General features: G+C 43.6%; 1 protein-coding gene across 3 annotated transcripts in view; it reads left to right on the top strand.

The window, feature by feature from the left end:
* The window catches only part of Arl15 (ADP ribosylation factor like GTPase 15), a 389,534-nt gene that overhangs the window by 86,907 nt on the left and 277,784 nt on the right, over positions 1 to 24,843 (top strand). The window contains exon 2 of one of the 3 annotated variants that reach the window (XM_028884554.2): positions 23,447 to 23,587. The exons of 1 other annotated variant lie outside the window; for it this stretch is intronic. In XM_028884554.2, coding sequence (XP_028740387.1) covers positions 23,540 to 23,587 — 48 coding nt within the window. In that variant the 5' untranslated portion in view covers positions 23,447 to 23,539. Of the gene's footprint in view, positions 1 to 7,482; positions 10,344 to 23,446; positions 23,588 to 24,843 lie in introns of those variants that run through there. One more of the 3 variants, XM_037209433.1, reaches the window with a different exon arrangement.

Raw genomic sequence — 24,843 nt, 5'->3', positions numbered from 1 at the left:
TCTGACGGACAAAGCATGTAATTCCTCACTGGTTTTGCTGTGTAACTCGCCTCCTGTGGCATGGCTAATGCATTTTGACAGTTAATGTTGTCAGATGTGTGTGTTTGTGCACATCCGTACACACATAATGTAGACCCACCTATTGTAATTGCTATAAAATAAAATATGCTGGTGGGTATTTGTGTGACTTAGGCCAGATGAATGAAATCGGGACATAACAGATTTATGGTCTCCTAAAAGACAGAGATGAGTATAATAATAGCATATTCTTAAGGTGCTTTTTGTCCTGTGCCCCCCCCCTCCCCCCCCCGTCAGATTCTGATGGGGAGATGATGTCAGCAAGCCAGGAAATGCAAGCCTCAAATTTCCTGGGGGTGCTACACAGTGGGTTGAAACGCTGGTGCACTAGCAACTTCCTTTCTTCCTGGGAAGTTTCCATACCAAGATGGCGAGAATTGAATAGTGCCTCTGTGATCTGCAATGGAGAAGGTGCTGTTGAGTGATGTGTTTTAAAGAGTGCCTTAAAATTGTAAAAGACTTAACATTTATGAAATTGCCATCCAATTCAAATCTTGATTCATTGCTACTTTATAGAATGTTGGGATTCTTAGTGTTTGATCTGTAACGTAGATTTCATGAGGAATGCTCCTCTCCAGCTAGCTACAGGATAGATAAGGGTGCACAGGGTGGGGGGTGGGGTGGGGGCTTTGTTTCTATTTTATGCACAGCCAGACTTGGTCTTATGCTTGTAATATTTAAAGGAGTTCAATAGGAGGCCCTTGATTCTTTGATCTAAAGCCACAGTAAGTTTAATGAGAAAGATTTTTCATAATGCTTGCAGTATTGAACATTTCCGCCAGTTCAGACTAATGTGATATAATGATCGATTTATACCTTGGATCCCATCTTTTATTTCTCATCCTGAATCCACCCTCCTCCCTCTGCTGAAACAGGTAATTACAAAGGTCCTCAGATCAATTTTTGTAAAGGGGCACCCTGACGGGTACCATGACTGAAGTGTGACATGAGCCTTTTTCCAATACAATGGGTGGCCTAACATTCCTCTGGAAGCCAAGCTCATTAAATATTCGGTTCCTTCCCCCTCTCCACCCCCCCTTCACACACTTAGCTCTGAGTCTCACTAAGTCTGGGGTTTCTTCACTGAAGACTTAGGAAAATTGCTCCGAGTTCTCAGATTGAATTTTTTATGTGTATGACTTCATGATAGCATTAGCATGTGCTTTGATCCATGTGTGAATGGCGCTGGGTCGGCGCTTATTGCCATATCCAGATGGTGTCACAGGGAACAAACAGTTGTGTTTTAAGATTTCTCAATAGACCGTCTAGACTGGCCGTGCAGCAGACAGATACAGCCACCCATCAAATTAGCGTTTGTCAGATTTATGGTAATGGTTCACCAAAGCCTTCCTGTCATTGACATTAAGATTTACGCCTCCAAAGTTATTTTGTCTTCCACAGAATATAGCTTGTGATTGCTTGGATTTAAAAAAAAAAAAAAAGTTTAAGACAGAAAAGTCTTGGTGAATGTGAGCTGTTTCTGAATGAAAAGAAAAATATAAAAGGAATTAAACAGTGGCTGAAGCTCAGCGTCTGTATTGATTAGGGAGAGGCACTCTTCCCGCCATACCCCTCCCCACCCGCGCCCCGTGAGTGATAAGAAGGATGTTCTGCTGTGGCTGGTGTCTCCCATTTGCCCCGGTTGGAAAGAAAAACATGTATGTGGGTGACTGTGGGCAGATTTTGCCCTTTCATGTTGTTACTCCTGAGTAATGTGATCTGCTGTCCCAACGCGGTGGGAATAACCTTTTCACAGGCAGTATTGTCCATCCTCGGTGGAGATGTTTTCCCAAGTCTGCCCAGGCTGCCTTTGATCATACCTCCTTCCAGCGTGGGGTCACAGCTACTAGGCTCTCCCGAGAGAGTCACAGGTTTCTTCGAGGAAAGTGGGGGCCCCGGGGGGGGTTTCAAAATAAATAAATAAATAAATAAGACCCCAACCCTCTGCGGTTTTCAATCATCGACACCACGAAGCTGGGCGGGTGCAGATGCCACATGGCGTATTCAGGACATGGCAGGCCGACCTTACACAGCGCCAGTTTTTTATACTTGGGTCACAGGGAAAGAAAGCCTTGGCACTTTTTTCATCCGACGCAGTTTGAGGAGGGAGGGTCATCCGGTCCTGGACATGCTGAGGCACGCCTGGCAATGTGTTTTCCTATTATTGTACATTGGTGTAAATGACGAGTGGCGGGGAGGCCGGGGGCGGGGAATGTTGATGAAAATTCTGAGGCTGCGGCAGAGAGTATGGTGACTGGGTGGTGGTGGTGGTGGTGGTGGTGGTGGTGGTGGTGGAGGTGGAGGAGGCCTCCAAGTTTCAAAGCAAGTTCTTTCATTGCCCTGAGACCTGGCGTTTGGGGAAGCCCTTGCTGACCCTTCTGATGTGTACAGTTCTCATTCAAAGGGCAGCCTCCCTCTTCTCCGGGCCGTAGCAAAGCAGAGTGGTGTCCTGTACTCAATGCAGGGAGGGTAGGGGCTGCCTGGCAGCCTGCTCTGGTCTCCCTGGGGCTTTTTCTTGCTGCTTTCCAGCTTTCTGGCCCTGGCCAGGCGGTCACCGTTGGCTAGACTATTACCCTGGCTTGTCTTTAAATACTTCTCGTATGTGCGTTTGAACGTAACCCTAAGTACTTTATCAGCTGTATCAGAGATGTTGTCATTGGTGTTCAAGTTCAATCTTTCTGCAACACGCTCCCCTCCAGGATAAGGAAATAATGGCTTTTCAGCTTCACTCCCGTTCAGGTCTTTGAGTTATATGTCCTAAGTTACATTTTTTCCCCCTGCATTGATTCCTCTGAATATTAGGATTTAACTTCATTTGTTTACTTATTATGTAATCAATTTATTTTTAAAATTTATTTATTTATTTTGCATCTGCACCATGGTTTCCCCCCCTCCTCTTCTCCCCGCCCCACCTCCCACTTCCTTTGTTTTTTAACATGAGTTATGACCAATTTTTTTGGGAAAGAACTTGATTACCTCTCTTATATGGTTGTAAACTTAGATGATTTTTCCAGAAAAAAAAATATGCTGAACAAATTTTTTCTTCTAAACCTGTTTTTTTCTTTTACTGTTTTTCTCCATTTTACTTAACCTGTGGGGCTACTCATTTTTATTCCCTTTGCAAAGCATATTTCTTCTGGATGCCCAGTGATCTGCCCCCGAGTCTTGGTGGACTCGTAAGTGCCTGGTAGCAGGGCGATCGTGCAAGGGCGTCTCCAGAGCACAGGGAATGACGTGCGGCTGCCCTGTCTTCCCGTGGACTCCTCACTGTTGTCAGCGGAGAGACATCCGACCCGTGGCCAGCTACAACACTTACCATGTTGGACTTGAAAACTATTTAAAATTCATTGTAAGAAACAGTATAAATTTTACAAGACACATTTATAGTGTTTTTAAAACATTAACTACCCTTCTTACACGTGTGTTCTGTTGGAAATTGGAAGGGTGGAATGGAATGCTAGCCTTTTGAGCAAAGTGTGAAAAGTTATTTAAGTAAAACTCTTTTTTTTCCCCCTTTAGTTTAAGATTTTCCTCTCTCTGGGACTCCTCCGCCGTGGTCATTTGGGTTTACTATTTTTAGAAGGGAGTTCTGACAGTACACTTTATACCTTGTTTACTTCATCAGATGACATATTTAAAGGAAGCACAGGATGTTAGAGCTTTAGGGGACCTTAGAGGGCGTCTCATTTAACAACCTCGTTTTTCTAGTTGTAGAAACAGCAGTATGGATAGGTTAAGTATTCGAAGTTGTGGGGAGCACCGTTCCCCATCTCTGAATTGATTTTTACGTGGCTAATGATAGACACTCCTTTATCAGCATGCCCCACTCCACTAAATTCCCTTCGGCTTGCTCTGTCTCCATTTGACCAATTCGTTCAAAGCTAAGACAGCACATTTCATTCTGTGCATCAGATTATACCACTGGAGAAAATATGAAATGCAGAGCCCAGTGGAACACACACTGGTGAATGTATACACAATAGCCATTTCCCCCTTCTTGCCAAGGCTGCAGTGTGTCTAAAAGGAGCAGTTGAGTTATGCACCCGTCTAAACTACTTAGACCCTGTGTTGTGTAACTTGAAGGTACCCACAGTCTTCCTCCCAGCCAAGTGTGGCTGTGCTCTTGGTCCTGAGCCATAATCTCATATGAGAAGGAGGAGCCTCCTTGGGGGATCGGGGGAAACTTTTGCTCTTTTGTGAAGAGGGACCCATGTAGCTGGCTTATTCAGATCCCTTACCCCGTCTCTCCTCTGTAGTTTTCTCTGATTGAATATGGCTACAGCATTTAGACCTGCTAGATAGCTTTCTTACAACCTGGAGGGGAAGGGAGGGGGAGCTAGCATCTTTTAAGTCCTGTTGATTTAAACCAGAGGTTGATATTATTATTATTAATCCAGTGACTGGCAAATTATAACACAGAGACTGATTGTGTCTTTCTGTACATTGCTATTGGGACACAGCTTTGCCTTTTTGTTAGGTATTGAGTGTGTCTGTCTGCTTTTAAGCTGACAGTTGAGTATTAACTGAGACTATACTGCCTCAAATATGGCCAACATGACTCTTGTGCATATGTATGTGTATATGTATATATTATGTGTGTGTGCGCGTGTGCGGGGAGAGAGAGAGAGAGAGAGAGAGAGAGAGAGAGAGAGAGAGAGAGAGACACTATATACAATCTCTATTCCTTTTGTTTGTACCTCATTGAAAATACCATAGAGTGAATTTTATTTTACTTGCAGCCAAACACATTCTTAGTGGAATCAACTAGTAATCCAGATCTCTAACACATTTGTGACCTGGCATTTTTAGCTATTGAAATTATTGTCTGGTTAAGCAAAGTTGTTCCAGATAAGCAGATCCCTTATTTGGGGCTTTGTCAGCTCTTTATTTCCTCCTAAACTTTCTGGTTATTCTTTTCTGTTTAATAATAAGACAAGATTTCTCAGTAGGTAATAAAGGCTCTTGCCACCGATCCTGATGACCTGAGTTGGATCCTTGGGACACCAATGGTGGAAAGAGAGAACTGCCTCCTGCAAATTGTCATGTGACCTCCAGGTGTGGGGCAAGGAATGCACAGGTGCATGCACTCCTGCACCGGCCCTCACACACCTAAATGTAATGAAATTATTTAAAATGAGGCATTTCTAGTAATAGTAAGATGAGACTGTAAAAGTGCTTCAGCATTGAAATGTTACCTAAAACTGACACTGGCCCGTTGGTCTTGGATGACTTCCTGGAGTGTAGGTGAGGAAAGTTCTCAGGTCTTCAATCAGTGAATAGTCTCCTGGTAGATCTTAGAGCCCTGAGGCCCCCCTAATTCAACACCGTACATGGAGCAGCTGCTGCCGCCACCACCCACCCCCTGGCTCCTGTCTCTTCCTTTGCCTCCTCTTCCTCCTTCTTCTCTTCTTACTCCAGATGTGATGCCCAGTGACCTGTGGGCCTGGGAGAAAGCTACACAGCACCAGCTCTGCAGCGGCATGCTGTTCTGTGTGCACTCTAAACCAGTCACTAACTTGATAGGAGCAAAAAGAAAATAAAACTAAACAAAAAACCCCCGAACCAAAAAAACCTGGAAATGTGTTTCAGATTCAGTAACGTCTACGGTTGCGTAGTCTTGTCTTTTGAACATAAAGGAAATTTTTAGTTTGACTTTTGTGTCAAGATAGAAGACCCCCTTATGTGTGATTAAACAGACGACTAAAAAATACACCTTAAAATATGTCTGTTTTCATTTTTGCCGATACAAGTCTCCATAGTAATTCTGCTCGTTTGCAGATTGCATCATGAATTATTGCAGAAAGGCCACTGAATTGGTTTCTAGAAGACTCTGAACTAGCCATGGGTTGTTTATCAATTTAATTAACTTATCTGTCACGCTTGCACGTGCAAGGAAAAGGTGTTGGACAATATGCATTTAGAGTTATTTTCAATTGTAAGATGTGTCTACTTGTGAAAAAAAAAAAATCTTCACGGTTGTTGGAAACCCTTGAGGATTAGTTGATTCAAACAACAACGAAACATCCTTTGAAAATCAAAGTCCCCCTGTCCTCATTAGTTACCCCAAAGGGCACTGGGGTAACTGATGCCCTTTAATTTTAAGATCTCAGAGGGTTTGCCATATACCAGTGCCCATCACCATGAGAGAAATTATCTGGGGATGGAATATTGCAGGTAGATTTGAGTTTTATGATGGCATTTTACAATGCTGTGTCTTGATAACCTATTAACAGTATATTTTAGTATAGTTAACATATTTTTTGAAATAACCTATTAGTGTCTTCAAGTCAATATGTTAAGTTACAGATTTCCAAGAATGTATTGAAATTGGTTGGAAAGTAAGAGAAGATTCCAATAAAGCAGGTAATACTAGGATATTACGTTCTAGGTATCTACTTCCTAATGTATATTATTATTAGTATAAACACTCTACTTAGGGAATCATAGTTCTTGAAAGAAAGAATTTTCATTTGACTGGAGAATTTTATGGTACTGATGCCTCGGTCACAAAATCTTACTAGACATTTTGAAGCAGATATATTCAGCCATTTCCTACAAGTAAAATTACATCAGAGCAAAGAAAAGCGCTTTGTGAGTTAAGCTTGTTATGTTTGCATTTTCGCCTTTCAGCTCACATGGAAGACATAAAGGAATAAGATTTTGATATTGTATTCCAGGAAAATATTAAGACACAAAGAACAAATTACTTGATTTCTACCCCTTGTTCCCTTTTATAGTTTTTAAATGACTGTCTCCTGAGTTATTCTGATATTCTAATTAGTACTCTGTAATCTTCTAACTCACTGTATTTTTTTATAATTTCAAGAAAAAAATGTGACTTAAGAAAAAGGTAGCTGTCTACTTGGAGGGATGAGGTAGTTATGAATTAATAGCAGATAAAAAATTAGAGAGGCTGCCAGTTTCAAAGGCTGGGGAAGAATGTTGACTTTGCAAATATCTGTTCACAAATTAATTTTTTTTTTATACAGTGTGTCTGGCCAGTGTCTAGGTACTAAAAATGACTTGAGGTGAGTGATTTCTTGTCATTAAATATTCTTTCAAGTATGAAAAACCTCAAATACTCTTGAGAAGAATTGTATTGCTGAGCTACAAAATACAGACATGCATAGTTTTCTAATGATTTCATAAACATATAAATGGATACGTGAGTGTATAATGAATTTTATTCCATATCTCTTTCCTTCTATATTATAGGTTTTTTGTTTGTTTGTTTGTTTGTTTTTTGTTTTTTGTTTGTTTTAATCAGAGCCATGGGCTGGAGAGATGACTCAGTGGTTAAGAGCACTGACTGCTCTTCCAGAGGACCCGGGTTTAATTCCCAGCACCCAGTTGGCAAAACACCAATGCACATAAAATAAAGATAAATAAATTAAAATCAGAGCCATATGTCAATATATATTTAAACGTCAAATGATTTCATAGAACCCGTAAAAGTCAGCTGTGAATCCCAGTTCTCACTTACTTCTCTGATTTTCCCCCTTGTCAACTATTTGGCTGGTTTTGTTTTTTATTTATTGCTGTCCTCCTGGTCAGTGTGCTCATGTCTCTTCTTCTCTCCTTTCTACTGCTGTCCCCTGTGGTCCCCTGCTTTGAAAGGAAGATTAACTCTTTCCTCCCCAGCAAACGACCTTTTTTTTTTTCCCCTCTCTGATCTTCTTCCCCTCAAGACTCCCAGGATGGTTAAGGCTGTGGATTTGGGTAGATCCGAGTCTCCACACTGCTGTGTAACTTTAAAAATGTCAAGCCGGGTTGCCATCTGCTACACTACGCTGATGCTCCCGCATTCGATTTTCATTGGCGTGAATTGTTGTGATGTTTTGTTATTTACTTAGTTTCTAGGTCACTAGTTTTTTCTCATTTTGTTCCCCCACTTCCCACACACAATTGTACAAATCTTCTCTTCCTGATGTGATAATCTTGATGTTAGTGACACTTCTTCCAGAACCCCTGGTCTGCACCTTTTCGGGGCTGATTGCTGCCCTGGGCTGTGTGGCTCTCATCCATGGCGGCCCCTGAATTGCCATGTGGGGGACCTCTTTCTCCTGTGAGGTCTGCTGGCATCCAGGTCTTCTTTCTTCGTCACCCCAGGGTGCACTGGAGGTCAGGATTTTGAGACCTTTCTTATCAGGCTCATGATTGATGGCTTAGTTGGTACGGAGCCCTGGGTTGGGCATTATTTTCCCTCGCGATTTCAAAGGCATTTGTGCCATTTGTTTTTATGTCTCTAGCGTGGCATCTAGAGGAACCACCCTGGTTTGTCCTCACGCCTTCGTCCCCAGCTTTCGTGGTGTTGGCAGGATTTTGTTTGTTTTTAATGGCGGTTGGCAGCTGTCGTTTCCTGACATTCCACGCTGTGCTTTGGTGGAGAAAACCCAAACCCTAAGTTCCGCAACATCGTCTTGGAATTTCCCCCATTTCCCCCTTGATCTCCTATAGCAATCCTTAATTTTCAAAGCTTTCAGGTTGTGTTATTCAGCTACGTCCTATTTTCTGGGGAGATTCCCCCGCCCCTTGAAATTTGAGCCTTTTTTTGTATTTCAAATTTCTGTTCGCCACTCTTCTTCTGCTTGTTTTATGATATCCCACTGGTGATTTTCTTTCGTGGGTGCCATGTATTTTATTTATTTACTTAACTTCAGAAAACATTTATTTATTTGAGACAGGGGGAAATGTTTAGTTCTTTATGCATCTGAGCGTTTGCCTGCACGCATGTCAAGTACCACGTGCTTGCCTGGCACCCTCGGAGGTCGGAAGAGGATGGTTAGATCTCCCTGGGACTGGAGTGACAAACACTTGTGAGCCACCACATGGGTGCTGGGGACTGAACCTGGATCCTCTGTAAGAGCTGCCGGTTGTCTGTACTTCTGGGCCATCTCTCTGCTACCTAGTGACTTTCTTTTGAGACTCTGGCCCTTGCATTTCTGAACCTCTTACCTCCACCTTCCAAGGGCTAGGATTACAGGCTGTGTCCCAATGCCCGGTCCATACTGGCTCTTATGCATGCCAGGAGAGTACTCACTCTGCTGAGAACTGTATGATGCCCCGTCTCCATGTCTTTTAACTTCAGACTTTAAAAATACGTGTATATAAACTTACACGCTCTATCTCTGCTTACTCTGAGCTATTATTTTTTTTTATGCATTTTTTGTTGTCTTTTCTCATTAATAGCTTTTCTCAGATGTCTGGCAATCCTTGTTTGTCTACTTACATTCAAGAGTATTAGGTCTTTTATTGGAGGAGTTCTCAATAATCAGATCTTCAGGCGATCTCTCTTAGGCTGGCCAGATAGTCTACACGAGAATCTTTCAAGCCCCCAGTGTTAGGATGATAGTCATGGAAGTCAGGACTCCGGAGGCAACTGTGGATAGTGCTGGACACTGTGCGTCCACTGTACTCCAGTCTCACTTTGTTCTTCTGTGTGCTTTGTAAACTTGTGCCTGAGGGATCCTAGACGTGAGACCTTGTTTGAGCTTTTCAGGGAAAAGATGTGAAGTCTTTGGTGGTTGGGCAGTTACCTGGCCCCATGAAGTCGGGGAGAGGTCTAAAATCCAATCCCTTCTTCAGAGGGCTTTGAGCTAGTCTGTTTGTAGTACTGTGTCCATCGGCTTCTGGAACCTGGATCTGCTCCTCGCTGAGCTTCTCATCCGTTCTGTGGGAGCCATTTGCAGTTCACTTCCCCACTCTGCTTGTTTGGACCATGTGATGAGGTTGGCAGCATCAGTTACTGCGTGGTCCTCTGTGCCCTGCTGGCCTGATGATTGTAGCTGGGTCTGACGTCCAAGCGCCTGCAACACGATTTGAAAAGTTATCTCTTTTAAAATTATTGTGGTGCAGTTTCAGGGGCAGGTCTTCAACTTGCCACTTGGCTCAGAAGCCTTCCTCTTCTTTTCCTCGCCGACAAGCAGTCTGTCCCGGAGGATAGATGTCAGGTGAGCCTTTCCCTGGACAGTGGTCCTGAACAGAAGCACACATGGTCTCTGATTAGAGCCTGCGCCTTTCCTGTTTCTAGGAAGAGGTAACATTGTGGGGTCATAGTGGATGGTGTAGATGCATGCTGTCTTATTCTCCTCTTGCATGCCCAGGGGACTGGCACAGTCACACTCTGAAGGAGTGGAGTTAGGAGTGTGTCGCTGCTCTCAATGGCTTTGGATCCCTTTTCACGGTCTGTTTGTCATGTGGCGTTGGCCTCCTCTTCCGGAAGATCAAGGCATCTCTCTGTGGAGCGTGGGTGATCAGCAATGGAGGTACAGCGTGTACAGTCCTGGGTGTGGATCTCCCTTTCCTTCCATGAAGGTTGAGGCCAGTTGGATCAGACGGGCCATTCTAATTCCAAATGTCTGCCATTATGAATTTCCAGTATCAGTATGTACTTTGGAATGGCTTAGTGTTTGCCGAGTGGGGTTGGTTGTTAAATATCAGAATTCCGCCTCTGAAATGCTCCGTAGAAGCATCGTAGCCTATCCTTGTGGGCCAGAAGCTGCTCAGTGTGGCTGCGTTCCTGTATTGGGCTTCCTGTACCTTTCACTTGTTCCCATTTTCCACTTCACTCATGGCTCCTCCTCGTCCGTATTGGGCTTTTCGATTTCTGCAGAAAATCAAGCCCTTTGGCTCCTCAGACAAACTCTGGTCCCCATATTCTCTGTCTGATAACTTCCACTTTCAGCCAGGGCAGCCCCGCCCCGCCCCAGGCTTTCCCATCGAAGTTGGGTTACCTTTGTCACACATTTCCCCCCAGCTTTTGGAAGTATAAGTGATAGATGATGTGTTCAACTTTCCCAGGGTTCACAGCCCTTTCTCGCTGTCAATATCGGACTATCAGTTTGTGTGATCTCGCCCCCCCCCCACACCTTACTGTGTGACTTCCTCTCTGGACTCTAGCTTCCATGAGGGCAGAGGGCATATGTCTTCCTGTTACCTTCAGCGCCTCCCATTCGGGATGAGGGAGCAGCCAATCACTGTTGACCAAATGAATGAAGAGTGTCAGCTCAGGATCCTGCGGGCAACATCTCTAAGCTCTAGTTGTAAAGGGGCCCTGGTTATTCTAAGTATTGGACTTAGCTCCTTACCCCTGTATATCTTGCAACTGTATGTAAATTATATAGCTCATGATCACTGTAAAGTTTGATTATTACTCCTATCGTTTATTTATTCTTCTGTTAGCTCTCTGTTGCTGGGGCAGAATACCAGAGGAAATCCATCTGAAGGGGAGAAAGGTTTATCTTGCTTCATATTTTCAGTGGTTTCTATGCATGGTCTCTTGGCTCTACTATTTGGGGCTTATATTGAGATAGGCATTTGAATTGGAATCCAAAGTGTGCCCCCACAAGCTCAGGATTGAATGCCTGGTTTCCAGATTGTGGTGCTGTAGAGACCTGAGGAGGTAGGTAGGGCCTGAGCGGTGGAAGTGAGTCCCTTGGTCATACTTGCCCCTGGTTCTGGTCTCCCTTGACTTGCCAGTATACCCTGTGAACAAATCACCCCTCCCACTCCCCTGGCGATGGATGGAGAGTTCCAGATGCCCTACCTTCCCTGCTGCAATGTACCATACTCTCTGAAGCCACGAGCCTACACACACCTTGCCCTCTTACATTGTTCTCTTAGGGATTTTGGTCACAGAGATCTGGAAGGAACCGAACACAGTGAGGAATCTGACAGACCACCCCTGCCGAGCTTGTGGTAGCTGGGAAGCCAAGCGAGCAAGCGAGGGACCAGAGTCCCAGGTCCCCTTCAGTGGGTGTGCTTTGTGACCACTAGGCCTGGAACCGGTCTCTCAGAAATGAAGATACTCTAAAGGCACACTGTGTTTCTCAGTCAGACTATCAGACCAGGGAAACAAAGCATCACAAGGAAATGGGAATTTCCCCAGGGATCTCACGTTGGGAGGAGGAAAGGGCACCGGCCAGAGGGGGAACCACATCTCCCTGAAAGGGATTTCACACATTCCCAACAACTTGTCAGACCACCTTGCAAGATGAAACTGAAACCATGATAAGATGGGTCAGTGGAGGGCAGGCCCACATCTTGACCATACTGCTTAGACCTGCCTAGTCTCTATTTGGATTTGATCGCATTTTGGAACCCCATGGGCTTGAGGCAGCTGCTGCATCTCTTTGCCCCTTTCCCCAGCATGGCCACATTGAGTAAATCTCCTTTTTGTGCTTCCCACTTTTATTTTGGCCTTTTCATTGGCTTATTGAGAATGTGTGAGACTTGACTGAGTACAGGTCATGACCTCCATGTTCGATAACAGGTCCAACCCCCCACTGCTGCCATAGTGCTGATAGCCCAATGACCAAGCCTTTAAGGCAGAGCTCGGGCACTTGAAGAGCCTAACTGGAACTTTGCCAAGTCCACTAATTTGACATCGTCTAGATTGGGCCAAAGAGCAAATTCTGGTAGCGGTGGAAGTAGGAGGCTAGCCCAAGCAATAGGCGGAGGACAAGACAGCGGACAAACCAGTCGGCTCTACTAGAGACAACCGAGGCTGCCTCTCCTCTCCCCCAGAAGATGACGAATTTGAGGAAGGGGATAGGGAAGTTTAGTAGTAGCGCTCCCCGTGTACGTCTGGTTACTGTTTCCAGAGGCACCTGAGAGCAGAAGCTCCTAGAGGAGAGGAGCATGGCTCTCCTGGTCAGTTCTGCATAGCAAAACTTCGGTTAACCACGGTGCACTCAGATAAGACTTGTTGAGGACTGGTCACATACAAGGTGTCAGATAGCACTTTCTGAGTGGGACACAGGTGTTGGAGTGCAAAGTACGGCCCCAATTCTGGAGGATTGCACACTAGCCATCAAAGACTTGCTCTTCAATTGGGAGATGGACACGCCGGTAGCACTTTGTGGGGGCGTGTATTAGAATTGCAGGCGCAGGCCCTAAACTCTTTTTTTTTGTTTGGAAGAAAAAATGGTAGACTAGCTTCTTATCCTCCCTGGGTTTCCCTGGGGGCGGGCGCGTTGCAGGGGTGTGGGGGGTGGGGGTGGGGTGGGGCAGTATAAAGCAACCACTACTGCCACAGTGGCCACAGCAGCCATCACCACCACTGTCGGTTTTTCTGGAAGGAGATGGAAACCGGTGTTCAAATCCCAGATCTTGTTAGTTGCAAAGCTTGGGCAAGCAGTTTCTTTTGGCAACAGGAACCTTCACAGGGGCCTGATTAACTAACTGTGGTCCTCTCAAGGGAGTGTAAAGATTAAATGCAGGGATGCTTCCAACATCCTTGCCAAAGACGTCGCCGAGTGAGGGCTCTGAGTCCCGAGTCCACAGCAGGTTTGTCCAGAGTGCATGGGAATTGACAGCAAGGGGAATCATCAGTATGCGACTGTCCCCCATGTTCCTCCGTGGAAAAAGTACACACGCCACGTTTCCTCGAGCATTTTAAGTGTCAGCTGCTAGAGTTCTGCTTGCCCTAAAATGGGCAAGATGGCGAGAACCCATGCTTTAATTATGACCATAATTAACAGTACCAAGGAAAACTTTCAGATTTTAAATCTTTTAATCTGCATGGAAATGTGGGGAGGAAGATCACAAAACTTGTAACTTTCTTATCATTATCAGCAAGTTTGAGTGTGTGGATGCAGCATTGGGTAAATTAATTTATCAGGGTTCTAAGGAGGCTACAGCCTAGAGTTAGTTTAAATGCCAACTAAATGATTGATAGAAATTCAGATGTAGGCACCACAGGTTCTGATGAGCCATTCAGAGCGATACCTGTCGCCAAAAGCCTTTCTCACTCTTGACAGTTGGAGGTTAGGTTCCCAGAAGGGTTGAGAGAGAGAGAGAGAGAGAGAGAGAGAGAGAGAGAGAGAGAGAGAGAGAGAGAGAGAGAGAGAGAGAGAAGAGGAGAGGAGAGGAGAGGAGAGGAGAGGAGAGAAGAGAAGAGAGGAGAGAGGAGAGAGAGAAAAGTGAAACCCTGGGCAGTCCAGAATTCCTGCAGGCCTCCTGTGGGAATCCTGGGATAGAGTGGAATCTGGCATAGATGCTAGTCATGTGCGTCCAGTGTGTGGTTTTGTTTTCTTTTCTCTATCACTGTTAGTATTAGAATCCTCACAGTGGGACACTTTGTGGTTTGGTAATATTTTACAAACGTAGATGTTGATTTTTCTCTCCTACAGTGAAAATCACTTCGACTTCACTTGCTAGTCTTTTTATCACTCAACTTTGTGGTGTGTCTAGGTAGCAGCCTCCAGGTTTGGGGATTTTATAGGACTAGCCTATTAAAAACAAGCACTAAATTGTGTGGCTGAGCTCTGTGTGAGGCTTTACCGATGTAGACATCAGGGAAACAGTACTTGGGGCTGTCACTGAGTTCATGGCGTGACTTCCTCCTCATCCTGGGAAGTTTGTAACTTCTGAGTAAGTGAGCTCTTTCAGACTGCAGCAAGGAGGCTTTCTGGAGGTGAAGAGGCCCTCGGCATGTTCTTCCTCGTTGGGGACTGTTGGAAACTTCACGTCCACAAACAGTTCTGGGAAGCATTCATTTGTGTACCAAAATATCTGATGGTTCGTTCCAATGATTAAAATGGTGTTCAGTAGTCAGCATTACCAAGAAACAGAGGCTTGTGTAAGATTACCAAAAACTATAATTTCATGCAGCCAGCTATGTTAATCATAGGATATTTGCTATCATTTCACACTCATTAGGAAATAGGAACAGGATATTATTACAGTTGTTCCATTTGCGCCTAAGGAAAGAAATGGTGTCAGTCAGGAATCTCTTCTAATGGAGAAGAAAGGGAGTTTCCATGCCAGGCAGTTCATTTGTAAAGATCCCATCCTTGCTAACTGCTCTGTCCTTGCCGCCGATAGTAATGTGATGAGGAGAAGTTAGATGTTTGGAATATATTTAAACTTCTCATTCTGTTTAACTGGGGTTTAACTGTTTGTTTCTGGGTGGTTGATATTAAATGCTAAATGGTGTCCTCTGAGGTTTGTAACAAGTATGTATGTGTGAGTGGGGAGAGGTGGGGAAGAGGAAGAGGGAAGGAGGGAGGGAGATGGGGGGGTGGGAGAGCGCCCGAGCAAGAGCAGGAGCGAGCACTGTCTTGCTTTGGATTTAGGAGTATAAGATGAGCCCAGGTGGTAAAGAGAAAACAACCGAGAGTTATTTTCAAGGTGTTTGGGAAAGATGTTGGCTGGATATCGGTGGACAACAGAGAACCACCTGAAGCCATGGTAGAGGCTGGGAAATTATCTATGACAGTCCTAGCCATAGAGCAGAAAACGGCAACTTCTCTGTGACTTCTCATATGTTGGTCTTAAATTAGAAATATGTTAAGACTTTTGTTATTGACTGTTAAGACTTTTATTGTTGTTGATTTCATCCATGAAAGGTGATATTTTGAGCATTAGTTTGAACTTTAAAAACGTTGAGAAAAGGGCGGGAAACATCCAGGCATTGTGCTACATACTTTTAATTCCAGTAACCAGGAAGCAGGGGCAGGCAAATTTCTGTGAGTTCAAGGGAAACCTGGTCTATGTAGGGAGTTTGAGGACAGTCAGGGCTAAATAGTGAGACCCTGTCTCAAAAATAAATAAATCAATTAATTAAATAAAGGAAAAAAGACCTCACACCTTCCCTTCCAACTAGTTTAGTGGTAACTTCCTTTAAAATGGCTTTACCTATCTTAGTAGGGGAAGGCCATTTGTTGTTGTTTTTTTTTTAAGCATTTCACTTACATGTGTTTCCTATTGCTCATGCAGCAAACATACTGCCTTATATTTAGGAGTTGAAAGCAGAGCATATTTATTACTGTTTTGCGGAGTTCGAGGTCAGCAATCGGTTCTCACCCGGATCCAATTGTGTGGTTCCTTTTTGGAGGCTCTAAGGAGCGGGGCGTCCATTTTGTGCCTTTCCCCACCTCCTGAACCTGTCTGAATCCCTTGGCTGTTGGCTGCTTTTCATCTGAAACCCAGCCATGCCTGTCATTCTCACGGTGCCATCCCTTTGGCTCAGGCCCCTCTACTTCCCTTCTTCCCTGTAAAGACTCACGATGACAAGGGGCCCATCTGAAGTAACCCCGGATAATCTTTTCAGAGTCTGCTGATTGTCACCCTCACCCCCGTCTGTAGCTGAAGGTTTTTCCGGTCCCGCCCAGCCCCATGGACCCTGCAGCAGCTTATAACATAATCACTCAGAAGTGTATATTAATTAAAACTGCTCGGCCATTAGCTCAGGCCTACCACTGTTAATCTATGTGTCGCCCACGTGTTCCGTGGCTTTGCCTGTGTGCCATTACCTGCTGCTCCCTGGACGGCAGACTGGCGTCTCCTGACTCAGCCTTTCTCTTCCCAGAATTCTCCTCGTCTGCTTATCCCACCTATACTTCCTGCCTGGCTACTGGCCGATTAGCGTTTTATTAAATCAGTGTACAAAAGCATCATCCCACAGCAGCCATCCCTCTGTGTCATAGTTGCTGGTTTCAGGAAAGAGGAAAAGGACATAGATTCCCCCCCCCTCTGACACACACACACACACACACACACACACACACACACACACACACACACACACACACAGTTCCTTGATTCTTCTGGGGTATGGGAGGGTCCTCTCTTAGTCTTTCTGCCTAAAAACAAGGTAAACAGTAAGGCTCTTAAAGGATCAAGAATCATTAAACTCATGCAAAAAAAAAGGGTGGGGGTTGGGGAGAATCATCTCTATGACTTTCAGGATGCCCATGTTTTATGCTGTGTGAGTCTCTTATTCCCTTGACTTTCTTGACAGCTGCCTTTCGCTCACTTGATTTTTATGTGTACGTGGTTTAAAGTGTCTGGCTTGAAGTTTGCCAAGGAGTCTCAGTTACTAAAGTCAGGAGATCAGGGAGGGAATTTATGTGATTTGAGGCAACCTTTAAAAGAAATATTTAGTCCATAATACTTGTTAAAAGACCATAAGGATGCCAGGCATGTGACTTTAATCCCAGCACTTGGGAGGCAGAGGTAGGTGGATCTCTGAGTTCAAGGCCAGCCTGGTCTACAGAGCGAGATCCAGGACAGGCACCAAAACTACGCAGAGAAACCCTGTCCCGAAAGACCAAACCAACCAACCAAAGGGACCGTAAGGACAGCTGTTCAGCATGATAGCAACAGGTGGTAGACCACTGCAAAAGAGCCTTGCTGACAGGGAGACAGTATGTTCAATTTCACATTCAGTATGAACTGGTAGGAATGTATAACCAGCAAGCCATGCAGGGCATGATGGGTGGAAAATTACCAAGGTGAAACACCAGGAGCAAAGTGGATTCTGGCTAACCAGAGTTGTTGTGGAAGACGGGCCAGGGTGATCAGTCCCAACTGGGGGACTGCTGGAGGGAGGCCCGCGCACCCCAATCCAAGGAGAAGGTGATCTGACTTTAAGAGTGAGAGGGCTTTGAAGTGTGTTTACCTAGCCCGGTCCATTGCTGAGAGGACACTTTTACAGGGAAGTGCACACATGTGCTCAGCCTGGTAGAGTAGGCAAAGAATACCTGGCCGACTCCGAAAGCATGGACGCCGGCTCTTTGCATGGCAGTGTGGTGGCCGTGCACTGGTGACATGAGCTATGAAGGCTGGAAAGCATGTATCTGTGAAACAAACTCAGAAGGATGGATTGAGTCCTGGGTAAAAGGATGGAGAATGAGTGTGCTGTGGGATGGTCTGTATGTCAAATTACTCTGATTGGTCAATACATAAAACACTGATTGGCCAGTGGCTAGGCAGGAAGTATAGGCGGGACTAACTGAGAGGAGAAAAGGAAGAACAGGAAGGCAGAAGGAGTCACTGCCAGCCGCCACCAGGACAAGCAGCATGTGAAGATGCTGGTAAGCCACAAGCCACGTGGCAAGGTATAGATTAATGGAAATGGATTAATTTAAGATATAAGAACAGTTAGCAAGAAGCCTGCCATGGCCATACAGTTTGTAACCAATAGAAGTCTCTGTGTTTACTTGGTTGAGTCTGAGTGGCTGTGGGACTGGAGGTAGACAGAGATTTGTCCTGACTGTGGGCAAGGCAGGGAAACTCTAGCCACATGAGTGGTACCCACTTCCTCTCTCTGGCAAGCCACAGGCCTGAGCTGAGCGTGAACCAAGGCATGCTGTGGAGATAGATAGCAAGCATCACATGACACACAAATGCAGTACGTGGGGCCTACACCAAAGTTACCCCCACGAACCACAAGAAAGCAGTGGAAAGAAATGGTTGGTGGAGATGGTGGGCACTTTCCTGTTAATACTTAATGAAAACTGTGAAGCTAGTCATTGAAGCACAGTTTAATTTATTGAGTTACTGTTTTGTCCTATCTGCAATAGATTATAGAGAGATCAATGAGGCTGTATAGGGAAAATTTTGTCACCGATAGATGAGCCAAGGTGAAATGTGTTTTCTTTGGCACCTAAGTCAAGACTTTCACAGTGTCCTGTGAGGCTAGTGTCACCCTGACCTCTGCATCACCCTTGGGCAGGTTACAGGTAATCCTTTTTGGAGCTGGGTTATAATTGTATCACCCAGTTCCGAGAGAGGGTTTTCTGTGTTTTTGGGTGTTTTTTTTTTTTTTTTTTTTTTTGCTTTGGTCCCCCCCTACCCTTTGGTGTGTGGTATCGAGTACCTCAGTTGGTTTGCAAACACTCGTTTCTAAACCTGTTCTTAATGCAAGTCATGGCATACTCTTTCCTTCTGTGACATTTGCATGTCTTGGCTGCCTCTCAAAGCTCCAGGTAAGCAAATTTGGCTGTTGTTGTGTGTCTGATGAAGGCTTGTCATTTTGATACACCATTATGCTCCGTGTTTCCTAAGCCTTTTAAAATTGCTGAATGTTTTAGAGAAGTGAATGAGCCGATGTTGTTTGGACTTGTATCCCCCCCCACCCCACCCCCCACCCCGATGTGAAGGTACTGATTGAATCTTGTTGGTGCAAAGCATCCAGACCTTTTTAATGTATGCACTAGACAGGCTGCTTGTAAGAAATGTAGGCAGGTAAAAGGATTAGTTTTAATTATGTTCGGAGCTAGTGTGATCATGAAGGAGGGGCGGCCCCTCCTGCTCTTCTGTGACACCAGCCTTGAGACATGTACCCGAGAGGCGTGTTAAAAGAACAGTCATTTAGCCTACTTTCCTTGGCATTCAAGAGATGTTTCTCATTACCTGGAGAACATCTCGACAAGTTCATGCTGCTTTCTTCAATGAATTGCCTGACTCGTATTTCCTCTCCTTTCGCTTTTGTCTCGTGCTCGAAATTCCCGAAGCTTCTGTCGGCACATTTTCACGCTGGGTCTTTGAAAAGGGAGCCAAAGGTGGGGTGGGAGGACCTGCCCTGACTGAGCGCACCAACCCAGAGGAGCAGGAGTTGGACAACCCACACGGGGCCTTTTTAACGTCCTGCCCTTGGCCTTTGTTTCTGTTTTTATTTTTATTTAATTATTTTTTTTTTTGTCACTCTTTGAGGTACACCCTAGGATCAGCTATTTGGGGAGTAGGGTGGAAGGAGACCCAGACTTGATCATTTTCAATTTTGTTTCCTTTCCATTTTTTTTTTCCTAAGACAGGGTTTCTTTGTGTAGCCCTGGCTATCCTGAAACTGTAGACCCTAATTTGAGATCTGCCTGCTTCTGCACCCTGAGTGCCGGGATTAAAGGCATACAACCCTCCTCCTGCCCAGCTTCCTTTCTCTTTTCTAGAATTAAAAAAGGGCATTAAAAAAAAAAAAAGAAGCTCTTCTAGAGCTATCATCTACTGAAGAAGAAAAAGGGGAGGGGGCCCAGCCCTGTGCTTATCAGTTTTACATTCATCTTGTTGATCTCTGTTAAGAGTGGAACTTGGTGACCATTGGAAAAGCTCTTTAGCTACTTTTTCTCTATAATTCAAACTGGAGAACTTCAGCATTTGATTATTGTTTACTTTGTTAGAAAGTATATTGTAAAAAAAATGTGCTTTGAGATAACTTAATTTTTTTGACCTGTTTGAGTTGTTACTACCAAAGACTTCTTTTGAAAGTGGCTTATGAAAATGTCTCTTCACTTTAACAAGGTTTAAGTTTAAATATTTTAAATGATTTTTACATTGAGCAACAATCCATTCAAGTACAGAGGGCTCCTTTTTAAAAATACTGTTTTCCCATTACCTCCTGTTTTATTTTCTGTGTTTTCAGTTACCTGTTTTCAAGAGCCTTTGAAAATACTAAATGGGGACCACCAGAATAGACACTGCATAGATATTAAACTGCATGCCATTCGGGGAAGTTGTAATGAAAACCCTGTGCCATCCTACTTTGCCCCTCTCAGGATGTGAGTCATTATTTTGTTGGGTAGACTTGGTACTATATATGGCACCCACCTGTTGGCCACTTAGAAGCTACTAGGTTATCAGACTAAGTGTCCTAATGATGTAATGCTTTCGCTCAAATAACCCTATTTTACTTAATGGTGTGAAGGTGCCAATTTATTATAGTGTACTCTTATGGTTGTCCTGTTTTATGATGTTATTATTAGTATCTTTTCTGTGTCTCCTCTATAAATTAGACTTAATCATAAGTATGTGTCCAGAGAGCGTAGTACATGTGGGGTTCACTGTTATTCACAGTGCAGGCATCTACTGGAAGTCTTATAACTTACTGTCTGCAGATAAGAGAGGACTCCTGTGTGTGTTTTAGCTTAGGCAGAGCTGAGTAGTATGTGCTCTTTTGTAAAATTACAATGAATCACACACTCAAAATCTGCCAAGTTTTCCCTTTATAAGGGGGGCGGGTGCTATTTAGATCATGTGAAAATATAAAGCGTTCTGTGACCTAGAACATCCTTAATTTGAGCAATAAGGGGAAAGTAACATGTATCTGGTGGGGATGTTGAGGGAGCAGCTTCATAATCTCAGAGCTCTCTGCCTCTCTCAGGGGTCGTTAGGCTCTGCCTCCAAATAATGTTTTGTTCTCATTGCTGAAAGATGTTCAAACAACTTGGGCAGTGCTACTACATTTTCAGTAGAGTGTGCCTTAACCGAAAGAAAGAAAGAAAACAGCAGAGAGCGAACAACTCTACCAGTATGAAAGGGAGCAAAGCTCTTAAACGTCATGAAAGCTTAAACTGAGTGGATATGTTTCCTGCGAAAAGCAGACCACCACCTGGAACAGGTGTTCTCCTGCTTGGGGATCAGTATGGAGACACTGATTTAGTCTCCAGTTCTATATAGTCCTAGGAATTAAAATACAGCAGGGCCGATCATTCTAATGACCTTTTCTTTACCCAATCCCCATTTGAAGGAGGTTCTGTAAATCACAAAATACTCCAGCATAACCACGTTCCTTAAGAATCGTGTTCGATAACCTATAACTTCTACTGTAGCTGTATGAGCAGGTCCATATGTAGAGAAACGAAGCAGCGTCAACTGTGTAAATTCCAGAATCTGAAGAACAACTAGAAGTTTTCTGTTATCTCTACAATGAAGAGAGTGTAGTCAGTGGCATGGCGTAATAAAATAGCAATAGCAATGATAAATAGCACTAGTTATTGATGCAGCGCTATTTCAAGCATGCTGAATTTTGTTTGAATAATGTTTTAATTACATTATGAAGCATTTAGCCCTTCCAGTAACTATATTATTATTCCTGTTATTGAGATGAGGTGAGGCTCAAGGAACTTAGGAGTTTTAGCAGAGGTGGCTCAGCAAATGAGTTATGAGCTGGTGATCAAGCCCAGAAGATTTCTAGGATTTGCCTGCATTCTTCCCTTAGCTATGGCCACATTCTCCTGCCCAATGAGGAAGCTCCATTTAAAAAAAAATGGCGGAACATGCTGTTTTTCCACAAAAGGACTGTTTGTTATAAATCAAATGCTCTTAGCTGCTAAGCCATAGCTGTTGATATTCCTGATGAATAAAAGTTGGTCTCATTTTTTTTTCATATTTCCATTTATGGCTGTCCAAACATAGAATTTTAGTTTCCTGATGTTAAATATGGCCCTATATTGAGTATTGCTACTCAAGTAAATATTGACTACAAATAGCTTGGGTTATTAAGAGGACCACGCCAGTTATATAGGTGATTTTTCTTACATGGAAGGGTATAGTACTGATAATCAGACACACACACACACACACACACACACACACACACACACACACGCGCGCGCGCGCGCGCGCGCGCGCGCGTGTGTGTGTGTGTGTGTGTGTGTACAAGATTTGGACAATTAATGGTATTTAGTTTTCCTTTCAAAGAATATTTTGTGTTTCAGATTAATTTTATTATTTATAATTATATTTTTGATGACACTCTTTGCTCCTATTCTTATAAGATATTTTTCAGCATTGAAGACCAGGACTATCTTCTTCAGATCTTTTTGAAACACCTGTGGGAATTAAGCATTGGAATAGAAATGGTTGACTAGAGGAGCATTTACCTCCCCTCAAGTCCGGCCAGAAGAGGGTGGGGCCAGGATTGGTTGTCATGGAGTCCAGATTGTCCTGGAACAGTCCATGTAGCTGAGGATGGCCTTGAACTCTTGGTCCTCCTGTCTCCACCAGTGCTGGAATTGCAGACCTGTGCTTATATAACACCTTTATTATACCCCTCCCTCCTCTTTTAGTACTGTGATTGATTGAACCTCACATAAGCTCCATTTGGGGTTGTATTTAACTGGTCAATTCAGTTTGCTTGAGACCAGCCATGATTAGTTTTATATATTGATTTACCCCTACCACAACTCTGAGTAAAGAATGATTTAGAGTGAACCCAAGATGAGTGGGGGGTGGGGGGAGGCATTTCACAGCATTTTGGCTCGACTATAATGTAGTAGGTATATAATATAACGTAGTTCATTAATAACATGAACTAGACATGAAAGTGCAGAATGCAGTGTGAGTCTGTAAGGGTTAGAAACTTTGGGCCTTGAGAAATGATAATGATACTGTCATTTGGGCAAAAGAAAAGTAAATTCATATATTTTTTTTTTTAAAAGATGTATTTCTAGTGTCTCAAGTGATATCTCCATGTCATTTCCACCTGCCAGTAGGGAAAGACTGGGGACACCCTATATTTTGTGGGGCACTCACGCCAGCCTTTTGAGATTCTAAAACTTGAGTAGAAGCCACCACCCACTGTACTTCTTGAGAAGTTGACCCAGCTGAGATCAAACTGTTGTAGGAGGTAGGGCAAAGATGGTCCACTCCTCTGGGTGTCTGATGTATCAGGTATGCTGATGTCAATTCTTCTCATAGTTCAGCCTACTAAACAGTTTTTCATGTGTAAAATCACTGTTAAAAATGCAACAATATAAAGACATTCTGCTGGTTTTTGGTTCGTTTTTTGTTTTTGTTTTTTGTTACCTCTCTGTCTTATCATTTTGTCACAAAAGTATATATACATATTTATTTTGTTTCTTGCCAGGTTACATTTTTTTTATTGGGGTGAAATTAGAGCTTTTTCATTTTGGTGGCTGGAAAGTACACCCAGCTGAAAACCATCAACCATTTAGACTCCATGCTTCATTTGAATTGTGCTTCTGGACACAAGTCAAGGATGACAACTGTGAGTTTCATAACTTTTCCTAACTTGATTCAAAAATGTTTGGGGGCCAAAATACTTCTGAGAACTTTTCTGCCTTCTGCTGGCAAGGCGCTACGGAGGTTATCAAGGTCAAGACTGTGTTCCTGGGTCTCATAGAAATGAAGGAGCAGTGTGGAAGGGGCTCATGAGGTCTTGTCCTTCCCTGCGTTTATCCGGCAATGGCTTATGTGTTCTTGCTGGAGATGAATATCTCACTGGGTCTGTGCCTTTGGAAGTAAAAACTTTTATCTGTCAGGCATTTTATCTGCCTTAGAAGTGCCAGTATTCTTTCGTTGGGAGTTACAGGTTTGGACAGTGTAAAATTTTAGGAAGGGGAACCATGTCTTCCAAGAAGGCTGAGTGGACAAGAATGGACCATAGGAAGTCAGAGTTGGAATAATTCCAATGTGGTGGCCAAGTTTCCACAGTATTTACTACCTCAGGTTCCCAGAGGATACCTAATCAAAGTGGACGTTTTCATTTGGGAATCTTTGTGTTTGAAGTTGTTATCCTCCAGGATATCCCATCTCCAAATTATTTAGGCTTTTTTTTGTTTGTTTGTTTTATTTTTTAAATACAGTCTTGGTTATTAAGGTAAATCAAATTAATTTCATAAACATAAATCTGGATAATTAATACAGATCCATTTGAGCTACTTCAGTGGATCAATACTTATGAAGCACCTAGCATGTCTAGGTATAATACATATATTGATGCAATTACATTGCTGGCAAAAAGAATAAATACTTTATTATAAAATAATGCAGGTTAAGTACTAAAGAACTGTCTCACAAGCAGATTCCATACAAACAGGATGCTTAAGACACCAGCATATCTCATGGACAGAAGGAGAGAGGCCAGATGAGGATGTTACAAGATTTGTAGTTTTGTGTATTTTTGGTTTAGTTTGCTTGTTTGTGAGACAGGTTCTCATGTAATCCAGACTGACCTGTTAACTATAGCCCTGTAGTCAAAGTGACCTTGAACTTCTGATCCTCCTTCCACTGCCTCTGGAATGCCTCCGTGCTCAGGGATTTGTAGTTTTAGGTGATAGTTTGGTCAGTGGGGCACTTATTAAAACAGGAAACACAAGAAGCAGCAGCAAGTGTTTGTTATCCGTAAGATTGGGAGTGAGTTTTGGTGTTTGTTAAGAGTGCCTAAAGGGTACGTAGATCTGGATGTATAGTGGGAAGTCTAAATTTCGTTTTAATTTGCTCTCTAGAAAGAGATAAAGGCTA

This window comes from Peromyscus leucopus, chromosome 11, assembly GCF_004664715.2.
Source record: "Peromyscus leucopus breed LL Stock chromosome 11, UCI_PerLeu_2.1, whole genome shotgun sequence".
NCBI lineage: Eukaryota > Metazoa > Chordata > Mammalia > Rodentia > Cricetidae > Peromyscus > Peromyscus leucopus.
The sequence above is the reverse complement of the archived record's forward strand: the minus strand, read 5'-3'. Positions and strand labels throughout refer to the sequence as shown.